Source organism: Marmota flaviventris, chromosome 9, assembly GCF_047511675.1.
Source record: "Marmota flaviventris isolate mMarFla1 chromosome 9, mMarFla1.hap1, whole genome shotgun sequence".
In the NCBI taxonomy this organism is placed as follows: Eukaryota; Metazoa; Chordata; class Mammalia; order Rodentia; family Sciuridae; genus Marmota; species Marmota flaviventris.
In genome coordinates, this window is record NC_092506.1 from 11,254,725 (window position 1) to 11,267,933 (window position 13,209).

At 58.6% G+C, this 13,209-nt stretch overlaps 1 protein-coding gene across 2 annotated transcripts in view; it reads left to right on the forward strand.

Moving 5' to 3' along the window:
• Positions 1-285: 285 nt before the first annotated feature.
• The window catches only part of Syt7 (synaptotagmin 7), a 59,101-nt gene continuing 46,177 nt past the window's right edge, over positions 286-13,209 (forward strand). For both annotated transcript variants that reach the window (XM_071616117.1, XM_027944665.2), the window contains exon 1: positions 286-354. In XM_071616117.1, the coding sequence (XP_071472218.1) occupies positions 324-354 (31 nt within the window). In that variant the 5' untranslated portion in view covers positions 286-323. The remainder of the gene's footprint in view (positions 355-13,209) is intronic.

The following is a 13,209-nucleotide window of genomic DNA, read 5'->3' on the forward strand; positions in this document are numbered from 1 at the left end:
CACGCGCTAACACACACACACACACACATACACACGGCCTCGTACACACTTACATACGCTCCGGCGCGCACACGCGGCGCGCAGCCCGGAGGGAGGAGGCTCGGTGCGGTTCGGCAGCGGCGGCAGCGTGCTCCGCGGGCGGGCGGGAGGGCTGGCGGGCGGCCCCCGCTCCCCGGCTCCGCGGCTCTGTGCAGCCCGCGCGGCCCCCGCCCTCGGACCCGCCCCCGGGGGTCGCCCGGCCCCATGCCCTGCAGCGGCGGCGGAGCAGCGCGCGGCCGCGGGCGGCTCTGAGGAGCCCGGAGGGAGCCGGCGACGAGGGGACCATGTACCGGGACCCGGAGGCGGCCAGCCCAGGTAAGCGCGGCCCCGCGCGGGCTGGGGCGCCCCGCACCGGCGGGCAGGACGGCGGCAGAGCCGGGCGCCGTCTCGGAGCCTCAGCCTGGGGCTGCTGTCGGCTGGAGCCAAGCCGCCTGTCCCCCAGGGTCATCCCAACCCTGGGGGCTCGGGTTCGAGTGGCAGCGGCTCGGACCCTGAACCCGCAGTCTTGGACACTGCCAGGCTTGATGCCTGGGGCCGGCTTCGCAGTGTCCCCACAAGGACCTCCTCCCCCCGCCCCCCAGCAGCCCAAGGACAACGTGTGTGGCGGAGCGAGGAGCCACTGCCCCCGCGGGAGCAGGGCAGTGCCCTCAGAGGTACCCCCGCTCCCCAGCACCAGTGCCCAGGGAGGCTAGCGCGGAGGGACCCCAGGGCGAGGATCCTGCCGCTTTGGGCCAAGATCGTGGGCACAGGGGAGCGGAGTGGCATTGGCCGTGCCAACTGTGAATTGAGAGGGTGCCAGGGGGCAAGTGGGAATCTGGTGCAGCAGCAAGGCTGGGAGGCTTCTGGGGGGTGGGGAACCGCAGGAGCGTGAGAGGGGAGGTAGGGGTACCTGAGGGGAAAGAGCGCAGTGGCCGATGACAATGGGGGTGCTGGGGGGATGTTCTCCTAGGCTTGAGGAGGGGGAAGCAAAGAACCCAAACTCACTCCAGTGTTGTCGGGGAGGGAGGGGGAGGGGCGGCACCCCTTTGCATTTCTCCTCAAAGGGAGTGGCCGGGAGCCCACTGTCTGCTTAGCATCTTCCAAGTCCAAGCCAGCAATCCCTTCTCCTTCCTCGGGAAATTGCTCTGCCATTTCCTCCTTGGTTCCTGACGCCTCCTCACGCAGTGCCCACCTGTAGGCAGGTCCCCTGCAGCTTCTGCCCAGGCTCAGTCCCAGCTGCTATCTGGGGTGCTCCCCCTGACTCAGGACACCCCCCCATCTACCAATTCTGCCATCGGGGTCTCTTTCTGGGTTGCGGTCCGATGCTGAAAGCACCGCTCGGATCTAGGACCTACTCCCGGATGAAGAGTCTGTGGGCTGTCTGCTGCACCTGGGGTGCAGGTGCTGGAGGGAGGAAAGGCTTAAGACCCTCTGCAGAAAGCTCCTCCTGAGACTCTCCAGGGCAGGCTGATGGGAGGACAGGCTGGTGGGCACTGGCTTTGCCTGTTCTGGCCCCAGCCCGCACTTGCTCTTTCCTGGAGGGACAGAATCAACCCATCCCTGCCTCCTGAAGAACCAGCTGTCACCCTGGTCAGTTCATTTCAGCCCAGGTGGACTGGGGACCACCTACTGGGCTCCTGGTATCATGCTCACTTAGCACTTGGGTATAAGGGGAAAAGAGACTCAGTCTTCCCTCTGGAACCTCGTGCCCTTCTATGATTGTCCTCTAGGTGAGGGCTACAGGGGCATTGCCTTTGGAGAGTCCTCCCTTCATCTGTCTGGACCCAGGTCACAACCCTGGCATCTTCCGCCAAGAGGAGCCAGCTTCCAGCACCAGGGCTGAGGGCAGGGGCATCTCTTGCTTGGCTCACCTTCTCAGAAGGCAATAGTTTTGTTGAGAGACCAGTTCAGGGTAGTAGGCTGGAAGGGGGTGCAGTGAGGAGCCTCCCTTCCCCCTGCCCTGCCAGGCTGGCAGCCTCCCCCTTCCTTTTCAGTTAGGCCACTGGCCTGGGGCCCTGCCTTCATCCCTCTCCCCCACTCCTCAGCACTCCCACGCCTGGGCACTATGACATCACCATTTCTCCAAGCACCTCTGCCCTCTCCACGGAGGCCAACTTTGATGGGCTTGGCATCTTCTGGGCAAAGGGCCTAGACTCCAACACTGGCATCCCCTTGACCTTTCCTTCCCCCTCCCTGGTTGGATCTCCCTGTCTGGGATTGGGACCTGTCCTGTCTCCCTGCAGCTATAGGGCCCACTAGGGCCCCTGGCAGGGGCACTCTGTGTAGGAAGGGGGCTGACCTGAAGCACTCAATGGGTGGGGTCAGAAATAGTCTGGAGAGGATAGGGACAGTTTGGATCCTAGTCATCCAGAGATCTCCAAGGGGTCAGAGACTTCCATTTGGCCTCTGTGTCCCCCTGGATCTGTGCCCACCTCCTATAATCCCTAGAGCTCCAAGTCAGACTTCCTCTCTCAGCTCACTCAAGGCCGCCTGAGATGCTGTTCCTCCAGTCAGAGCTCTGTCCCTCATTGCTGCCCACCTCAGTCCCCCTTTGCCTTGCCAGGTGGGAGTGAGAAATGCAAATTGATTCCTGTGTGACTCAGACCAGTCCTGCTCTTCCCCTCTGGTCCCCCAGGAACCAGAACCTCTTCTATCCTGGTCTTATCCCCTTCTCAGGAACACCTGCGGCCCAATCCTGCTTTTAAAAACATTTCTTGTTCTCTCCCGCTGCCCCAGGCCCCTGGCTGGAGCCAGAGGGTCTCTGTGGTGCTCTCTCCCTACTCACTCTGCAGGTCCCCACAGGGCTCAGCATAGGGTTAAGACCTTACCTGGCAGGTGCTATTCCCTCCCCCCCCCCCCACTTGGGCTCCTGTCCCCCAGGCACTACACTCTCTTCCATGCATTATGAAGAAAGAGACTGTGGGAAAAAATGAGATCCCGATGGAGAACAAGAATGCAGACCTGTCCCCTCCCATGCACACCCATGGGCCCCTGCTCCACACTCTGCCCAGTCTCTCCAGCCATAACTGCAACCCCCCTCTGCCCTCGGGCTCTATCTTTTTGCATCCCGAAACTGGCCTGGCTGGGCTTCCCTCTGTCTCTCCAATTGCCTGTCCCCAAGCCGGGCAGGGCCTCAACAGGCCTGCAGGGGTCAGCGTTGCAGTGGGCAGGCAGGATGGCAGCAGGGAGGAGGAGGGAGGGAGAGGTGACCTTGCAGTGAGCTAGTGAGCAAGGCCAGAGAGCGAACTGCTGGGAGAGAGGTCAGGTCCTGGGGGCTGCCTCCCCAGTCCCCAGCCCTCTGTGAGCTTGTTCCCTCAAGGGTAACTGTGCACAAAACCTGCGTCTGTCCCACCTGTTAGTGGGATCTATCCCCTACAGACATTCTGTCAGGCAGCCCATTTCTTGGGGGTGTGGGTACCAGGCTCTTTCATATTGCCTGGGGCAGGGTCCCTTGGCATGGTGGATCTCCTTTCTAAGGCAGAAGGATCCACAGAGTTGGTCCCGGCAATCCTCCACTCACTGGGCACAAGTTAGGGACCGAGGCTGATGAGGCTATGTGTATGAATCAGGAGTTAGGGGCACGGGCTACAGGGCAGATTAAGGTGCCCTATGAGGATCACCAGGGTTAGGGGCTGGGGCTATGGTGTGGGATGGTCCGAGGAGGCCTGACTCTGTCCCATCGTTTCACTGACAACCTTCTGACCTCCCAAGCTGCCCCATGTACCCAGTCACAGGTCATCCTGTAGTCTGGTATCCCAAAAGTTATGGCAGGGAGAGGGATCTTGGGCTGAGCAGGTCTAACACCAGGGTGGGAGAGGATGCCCTCTAGGGGTGTGGGCCAGAGTCCCCACCTCCCAGCTGTAGAGTTGCTGTGGAGACAGTCCCCTCCTTTGGCCTTGATTCATGCTGCTCTATGGCCTTGTGGGGACAGCTCCACCAACAGGCTAGGTGCCCAAGGACTGGAGGATGGTGGGGACAGAGATGGCTCCAAAGCCCCTCCTTGCTGGGGGGAAGCCACTAGAGCAGGCTGAATTGGGATGAGAACATACAGGCTGGCTGGTGGCAGGTGAGGGGACAGCTGGAAGCCAGAAGAACAGGTGGGTATCAGTTGAGCAAAGACTGCCTTTGGCCAGCTGGGTCCTGACCCCCTAAGCTTGGGCCTCAGGGACACTGAAGGTGACATAGCATGCCAATGGGGGCTGCTCCTCTCAGCCCCCCCAGTGCTGCTGTGTGGGAAGGGCAGAGAAGGACATGGTCCCCTTCTCTCCCCCCGCTCCTTCTTACCCCCTTCCCCCTCCCTGACTCTGGTCCACTCACTGTTCTCTCAAGGACTCACCTCCCTCCCATGCTGGGGATGGAACCCCAGGCCTCTCACACACTAGGCAAGTGCTAACACTTAGCCACGTCCCAGCCCATCCTCTCAGGGACTGACTCCTTATTGAATCTGATGGACCATTTTCAATAACTGCTTCCCCCAAGGGAGTGAGTCTGAGAACAGCAGGGAGGAGCTGGTGAGGGGGGCCGCGTGGGGGAGAGGGGACCCAGTACTGAGCAGAGGACTCTCCGTTGGAGGAGGAGTCTCAGCGGCACTGAGGCATCTCAGGTGGGCAGAGCGGGCCCTGCTCCCTGGGCAGTGCCTGCCAGGTGGTACTCTTAGCCAGTGAGGTCTGCTTTCTCTCCCAGAGAGGTCACGGGTCTGGCCAGGTGCCGGAGCCAGCCTGTGCCAGCCCCATCCTGGGTGCCCTCCTGCCTTGCCAGGGAAGCCCAGCCAGTGGTGCCAAGCGAATTGTGCCAGTTCCATGGACATGAAAGTCACTGACCTTCCAGGCAACAGGGGCAGACCTCCTGGGCCCTGTCCAATGGGTGTCTGGAGGGCAGGGCTTTGGTCTCACCCAGCAGAATTCCCCCAGGGTTGGAACAGAGTTGGCAGACGGCGTGGGACCTGTGGAAGGGGCTGGATGGCGCCCAGAGCCTGCGCCTGGAATTCCAGACCAGTTGGTGTGAAGGTGGACTGGCGGTCACTGGCCGTGCTTTGGGGGGCTCAGCAGCCTCCACCTGGAAGGGCCCCTTGCAGGTGTGTGGCCTGTGGGGCCGGGCTGGGAGTCCACTTGCGTGGTGAGCTGGGACGTTGGGGAATTGATCTATTCCTGTGACTGTGCGTTCGGGGCTCCAGCGCGGGTGGCAGCAGAGGGCGGGGCGGCGTGCGCTGCCGGGTCTGTATGTACCTACGTGCGTTTGCGTGTGCGGGCGGCAGCTGGCCGGCCGTAATAGCTGCGCTCATCCGAGTGCTGTGCCCGCTGTAAACAGCAGCTAATGAGTGTATTTGTAGGGAGGTGTGTGGAGGTGCGCAGGGAGCTGCAGCGGAAGGCGTTGGGGAGGGCTCCTCCCCCTCCTGCCCTGTACTCTGTCAGGCAGAGCCAGTGACCTCCAGGGACCCTGCCTGCCCCCAGACACACCCTCCCACCTGCCTGCTTGGCTACCTTCAAGGCCTCCATCTGCACAGAGGGCCTCACCTGGCTGTTAACACACTTGGGTGTGGGTGTGGATGTTCGTGGAGCTTTCGATGTCGGACACAAGCATTGTGTGGCTGTGTGTGTGTGTGTGTGTGTGTGTGTGTGTCTGGCTGGGTTCTGCTGAGCTCATCTGGCTCTTCTGTGTGTGACTGTAGCCACTCCTGTGCATGTGTGTATGAACCCCTCCCCCAGAGTCCTAAGAGGGGACTGCCCCTAATAACGACAAAGCCAAAGATGCTGTCAGAACAGGCATGTGCCATGGCCCTGTTTCTTGAGTGTCCTTTCTGAAGACCAGGAGGCTGGGGACTTCTAGGGCTGTCCAAGGGGAAAAAGGGGGTGACCCCATTTTGTCCACTAGAAGAGACAGCGGGAGAGGTCTGAATCCCAGGCTCAGTGGATCCCATAGTTTCCTCTTGCACCAGAGAAAGGCGAGAACCTCTGGAGAGCCCTCTGGTCCTTGGGCCCCCAGGAGCTCCAGGAGAGAGTGGAGGGATGCTGATGGCCAGTCCCCGAGGGGGGGGTGTATGTGTCTGCACCCTGCCCCCAGCCAGGGTCTGGTGGCTTGAAGGGGTGCCCGCGTGAGGCCCTGCGTGAGGGGAGTGAAGGAGAGAGGCAGAGAGCCGTGTGGCTAATGTGTCCAATTAAATTACTTCAAACCCTGCTGCGGCAGCTGCTCCCGGCGGGGCTCTGGGTACAAATTGGATCCGTCTCATTACCACGGGGTGGTGTCAGCGGGACCAGAGAGCTATGGCCAGCATGGCCAGCACATGGTAGGCCTCCCCATGCTCTGTCCACCCCGGACGCACACAGCCCCTCACGTCGCTGCTCGCTCCAGCACCCCTCAGGTTCCCCCAAGCCCACCATGTCTTGGTATTGGGGCTACCTGTCTACCTCTTGCCATCCCTGACCCCATCCCTGACAGCCCAACGGCTCCTGAGAACCATTTCTCTCTTGAGGGGTTGACTCATGCTTTGTGGGCCTCAAGCTTAAGCAGTCCCCTTTCAGGTCACCCAGCATACCCTGCCCCCTCTCCTGATAACAGCGATGGTGCCCCAACAGCAAGCTCTTATTGTGGAGTGCTTGGTACATGCTAAGCACCTTATATGTGTGCTACCAGGAATGGCTTACTGAAACCAGGCTCCGGTCTCAAACAGCCATTGTGTGAACCTTGGCAGAAGAACCAGCTGTGTGTCCCTGCAGCACGTGACTCCACCTCCGTGGCCTCAGTTTTTCTCCTCTCTTAAATGCACGTGATGATGGTTCCTCCTAGGTGGCTTGAGGATGAGGTGAGATAAGGCGGGAAAAGTATTTCGCAGAGGGCCTAGCACATAGTAAACACTCAGCGAACCGCAGCTGTTATCAACATTATCCGGTATCAGGGATTGATGTGTGGGATGAGGTTTCTGGAAGCTTTGAGGAGGACATGCCTGCCACTTCCTTGGTGGAGAAGCTGGGGAGGGCTACACCAAGGCAATGCCAGTAAGTTACCATCAGAGTGGCGAAGATGTGCTGTTCGAAGCTGGTCCGTCCTCAGAATACCCTGAGAGGTAGGAACTTGGAAGTAGAAGTTGGTCTGGGAACCTGGCCCTTTGGTGCATGTTTGTGATCCCAGCGACTCGGGAGGCTGAAGCGGGAGGCTCACAAGTTCAGGGCCAGTCTCAGCAACTTAGCAAGACCCTGTTTCGAAATCAAGAAGAGCTGGGGATGTAGGTCAGTGGTAGAATGCCTCTGGGCCCAATCTCCAATACTACAAAAGAAAAAAGGAGTTGTCTGGGATCCCAGCCATGCCACTACCTAACAACATGAGCTGCGGGTGCAGGGCTTGAGTCCTGAAGGAAGAATAAGAGTTTGCAATGTGAGCAACACAGGTGAGGCATTTGGCAAGGTGGGGACAGCACAGGCAGTGGCCCAGAGTGCTGAGGGTCTTGGCCATTTGAGGCAGCAATGAGTGCTTCAATGTGATTGCAAGAGTGACCTTGGGGACTGTAGTAGGAGATGAGGTTTGAGAAGGTAGGTTGGGCCTGGAGGCTTTTGAGCAGATTCTAGTGTGGGGGGAAGGGGAGCCTGGAGGCAGGCAGGTAGATGCCACTGGAGTCTCGGTGGTGAACTACCTGTGCCTGTCTCTGCTTAGCCCCTCCTCTGCCTCTCACCTGGCTGAGTCCAGGGCATTCATGCCTAGAGATCTGCAGCACCCTGCTGGACTGGGGCCCTGCCTTTGTCAAGCTTGTGGCAGGTAATGGGTGGTCAGGATAGCCTGATGCAGATGGGCATCACTGAACACCCCAAGGAGCCTTGTCCTGGTGCCTGAGGCATCAGAGGAGGCCTCTCTGGGAGAGATGAGGAGCCAAGGAGAGCAGATTCAGGGCCCCAGAGACACGGTTAATGCTCCTAGGCATCAATTCTGCACACACCCCACCCAGCCATGGGCACCAGCACCACGCCTGGGGGAGCCACACAGCTCACACTCCATCCACCAGGCCTGAGCTCCAGAGCCCCACCAGAACCAACCTGTATCCACGGCAACTAGGCAGCTGCCTCCCTCTCCATGCCCACGGCCCCTGGCACAGGGGCCCATTCTCAGCAAGGCCTGGGTACATCTTCTCACTCCCATCGGGGGTCATCCACGCTGAGGTGCTGGAGTGTGCACACATGTTGACATTTGGGTCCGTGTGCACACTTGATTATGTGTGTGTTCCCTGCAGAGGGAAGCAGGAAGGTGGGCTAAGATGCTCACACTCTGCAGCCAAGGATTCATTCCGTTGGTATGGGGTGGGTGGCCAGACAGTCACCAAAGAGCCTGATGATAGTTATAAGCCTTTGCCTCAGGGATCACAGAAAGAAAGCCAGCCGAGAGAAGGGATGGTTGGGATGAATTAAAGGCCAGGGAAGCAGCCAGGGAGAATCCCCCCATCCGCCTTGTTCCTTATATACGTTATTTCATTTCATCCTCGCAGCTGTCCTCAAGGGAGCTATCATTATCGCTGTTATACATACGGGGAAACCGAGGCCCAGAGAGCTGGAGGGTCTTGCCAAGCCATTCAGCAGAGCAGGAATAAGGATTTGTGTCAGCCGCGCTAGAAAGGCTGGGACTTAACCACTGGGCTACACTGCCTGGTGCCTCCTGTATCCTACTAGGATCCAAGCCAGCCTGTCTCTCAGCCTGTCTCTCAGAAGAGAACACTCGGAGTTGGTATTGGCTGCAGAGCTGGACTCGGAGGGTGTCCCTAGCGCCTCTTTTAGTGCTTGGGCTGTCCCCCGAAGCCTTTGTTCTCAGGTCCCTGAGTGGAACAGTCTCCTTCCCACCCAGTCTCCGTTCACTTCTCCAGGCAAGGTGGAGGGATCCTCTCACCAGGGGAGGCTCTGGGAGAAGGGAGGAGCCCTTTACTCTCTGCTTGGCACCTGCCAGCCCTGGAGGAGCCTGGTGAATTGTCTGTGTGCCCCCCCCAACCTCATTCCTCCCTCTCCAGCCCCCGCCTGGTTGGGGAGGTGCGATTTCACAGCCTGTCAGCTGAGGCCTAAAAATACCCAGGACTCTGAGATGCTTGGGCAGGGGGAGGAGAGAGCAGGGACCAGGGATGGGGTGAGGGGTGCAATGGGAAGGAGCCCTAGTGGCACCATAGTCCTGCCCAGACCCTCTGTCCCCAGATCCCCCATCTGGCCCCGAATCTGGTAAAGACAGAGGAGGGCCAGTGTCCCTAGAATCTCAGGAGCTCATCTGGGCACTCAGAACCGAGAGAGGGCTTCTCCTCTGATGGGAACTGTGGACCCCGGGCCCCTCAGAGCCTCCGGTGGATGCCCGCCTCTCCCTCCCCACCCCCGAGCTGGCTGGCATCTGCGGGCCGTGGGAGCCGGGCTGTGCTTGAGCCTGCTTCCTTCCTGGAGAAGGTGCCCGCTTCTGTGAGGAGAGAGGCGTGAGGAAAGCAGCGGGGATGGGAGTGCGGCAGGTGTGTGATGTGACGTGTCAGCCACCCAGGCACTAGAGGGAAGCAGAGGAGAAGGGTGTGGTGGCTCACGTCACCGCCATGTGGCTGTGTGCTGCAGCGTGGAACATGGTCCCCACCAATCAAACAGTACCCAGAGAGGGGGACGTGTGTGTGTGTGTGTGTGTGTGTGTGTGTGTGTGTGTGTGTGTACCTGCTGCAGTGGGCCTGCTCCCGATGTGGGACTGCTTGTGGACATGTGTGACCCAGAAGGGCTGTGCCAGGTAGAAACAGGAGCAGGTGTGGAAGCCCGAGCAGACACGTCACTTCCTGCGGGCACGTGACAATATGTGTTTCCCATGTGAAAACACGATGGCACATGTGCCGGTGCAGAGGGCCACGGACAGACATCTCTGAGGCACCCCACAGGACTGAGAGGGTCCTTAAGGGAATAACGCGGAGTGGGAGCTGGAGCAGGGACTGCGGACCAGAGGTGATGGGGTTCAGGTCCCAGGTCTGCCATGTGTTGGTTGCTTTGTAAACCAGGCGTCGTAGCCTGGCAGAGCTCCATCTCCCATCTGTTGAATGGAGGTGACTGCCCCATCTTGGGGCCGTTGGGAGACTGGGTCTGTCACAGCACCACGCAGGTAGGGGCTGTCATTATTATCTGGTCCCACTGTTTGATGGCACAGGTGAGAATACCAGGGCCCAGAGAGGGCAAATGCACTCAGAATCACACAGTAAGTTGGAGGCAGAGCCAAGTCTGGGTATCAGACTACAGTGCCTTAACATAGGGCTGTTCAAGTCTAGGACCTCATGGTACCACCTCTGTTCCTGGGGGCCCCAAGAATTCCCCACAATACAAAGCTGCCTATATTCTGGGGCCTAGATCCTGCCAGAGCTGGGTTTGGGTCCTGGGAGCTCATGGACCTCAGCATCTTCGGATAATGCCATGTCAGAGGGGTCCTCAGGGCAGCGGCCTCAACGTGGCTAGTGACCAGAGTTACAATCATGCCACTGGCTGGCTCTGTGGACTTGGCCATCACTCAACCCTCCTGAGTCTCGCTTTCTTTCCTTTAATGGGATAATAGTGATGTGTACTTTATAGGGTTGTCATGGGGTCAATAGGATCCTGCAGGCCGTGTCTTAAGGAGCTGGCACACTGTCCCTAGTGAGTGCTCCCTAACGTTAGCTGCAGAACCTCCCTCAGGGCTCCATAAGGACTGACTTCCTTTGCTTCCCTTCCAGCCCCTGGCCATCCTTGTTCCTTCCATTTGCCACCCATACGCCACAGGGCTTTGATCAGGGACTGGCTGCTAGCAACCAAGATCCATCTTGTCTCCTGCTGTCCCCTGGAGAGAGCAGGACCCACCACTGGGACTCAGCCCTTGAGCCTTCTGCATCTGGCTTCATCGCCCACTTGCTATATGACCTTGGACAAGCACCATTTCTCTTTGGGCCTTGATCTTCCCTCTGAAATGTAAAGAGGCTGGACCACACGGACACGGGCAGCTGGTCACAGTGCTGTGTGACCCAGGGGGACCCTGGCTTGGCCCACTGGGTTGGCAGGGAGGGAGGTCAGCTGCCTGCCCCCAGTATGTGAAGCATCTGGGGCCTGAGCCGGCTGGTGGCCTGCCATCGTGCCTGCCTGTACCTGTGGCTGCATAGGAGGGTGTGCAGGCCCGGCTGGCTGGGCACTGACATTGGGGGAGGCTCAAGGACAATGACACAGAGAGAGCCCTTCTTGGGACTCTGGGAGCTGCCACTCCAAGCCGTCCTCCCCGTTCTCCTCCCCCTTCTCCCTGGGGTTTCCTCCGCAGTTCCTCCTTCCTTCCTGCCCTTCCTCTCTCCTTCCCTTTCCTGGAGTCTCCTGGTAGCTCCCTCTCTGACTTTTCCTCGCCTGTATCTTGACCATCTTCCAGGTCCCTTCTTCCTTCCTCTCCCTCTGCAGGGGGGCAGCCCCCGCTCTGTCTCTGATTCCTGAGATGCCTGCTTGCCTTCTTCCTTGGATCCCAGCGTCTTGGCTCTTCCTGGCACCTCTGCTACTCCACAGCCTCGGTCCCTCTCACTCTGCACGGGCATGTCTAGTTCCTTCTGGCTCCTGGTCCCCTGCTCCCTTCCACTTGAGAGCCCCCCTTCCCGAGGATCTCCACCTCCCTTCTTCCAGCTCCTTGGAACTCCTTAGCCCCTCACTGCCTGCTTGCCCTGGCAGGCCTTGACCCAGGCAGTGTCTGTGGCTGGTGCTGTTACCCAGTACCTCCACAACCCCCACTCCTGTGAGTTGAGAAAGGGGTCAACTCGGGGCCCAGGGACTGGCAGCCTTGCTTCCTAATTAGCAGGAAGTAATTGCCTGGAAAAAAATTTCATTTAGAATGAGACTCCAAGACTCCAAGTTAAAGCTGAGCCAGCTGATGGGCCCTGGGGAGCAGGAGGGCAAAGCAGCCCTGGTCATGGCCTCAGGAAGCCCCTTAGGAGATGAAGGTCTCTAGGACTCCCTGCCCAGCATACCCTTAGGACCCCTGCCTTGGACAAGTGGGAAGCAAGCCCTGGGCTGGCAGTCCTGCCATCTTCAGCTGAGGTTTGGCTGATTGCTCATGGCGACTTGGGAGAGCCACTTATTCCTTGGAGTCTTAAGTTTTCTCTCCTCTAAAATCAGAGCAGGGCCATCCCTACCTGCCTCGCCCCTCAATATCTTGAGGTTCAATTCAGATGGTGGATTTGCAAGCACGGAGAGGGCTGTAAGTGCTGCAGAGTGTCAGGTGTATTGTCTTCTTCCATGTGGCTCTCGACTGAGAGGTGAGGATGGCGGGGAGGTGAAATGGTCCTGGAGCTGCCTACAGGTAGTGAGGCTCCAGAGCCGGGAAAGATGGTAAGGTGGATCTAGCTGAGTTGCAAGATTAAGGGCAGACAGGTGCAGTTCCCCAGGCCAATCTTTTTTTTAATATTTATTTTTTTTAGATTGTAGTTGCACACAATACCTTTATTTTATTAATTTATATGTGGTGCTGAGGATCAAACCCAGGGCCCCACACCTGCAAGGCAAGCACTATACTGCTGAGCCACAACCCCAGCCCCCACCCCAGGCCAATCTTAATACTCACCAGCTGCACCGCCTGAGTGTCACCTCACCCCTCAGAAGCCCACCTTCTTCATCTTATGATGCTGCCTCCCATGGGGATTTTGTAAGAGCTCTAACTACAGTGCTTGGCACATAGTAAGTGCTCAATAAAGGATACCAGACACATCTTCCATAATTAAAAGCTATTATCTTTACTCTCTGCCTGGGATCCAGAGAAGCAATGATTTTGGGTGTTGTCTTCAGGTGGCTTTATTAATTGCCTGGAAAAAAATTTCATTTAGAATGAGGAGAGTTTTTGGAAAGAGGAGAATTTCTACACCAGTTAGGCTCATCTCAAGCCTAAAAATACCAAGAATAACTGCTTCTCAAAGAGCCCCCACCTGTAGGGCAGGGAAATAGGAGTGTCCTGCAGTTGTAGTCTTCTACCCCCTCCCCTCCCCCGCTTTTTCCTAGGGAGGGGCAGTGGGCAAGGTTCTCTGTGGATGATTGTGGAGTTGGGGGCCTCTGCCCTGGGGAGAGACAGTTAGAGGCCTTTGCATTCATCTTGGAGGACTGGCCCTGCAGAGGGAGTAAATGTTGGTATTTGTTTCCACGAGTCTACCCCACGCACCTGGGGGAGGAAGCAGGGATTTTGCCTGTCCCAGGTCTGGCCAGCTGGAGGGAGTCTGCTGTGTGACCT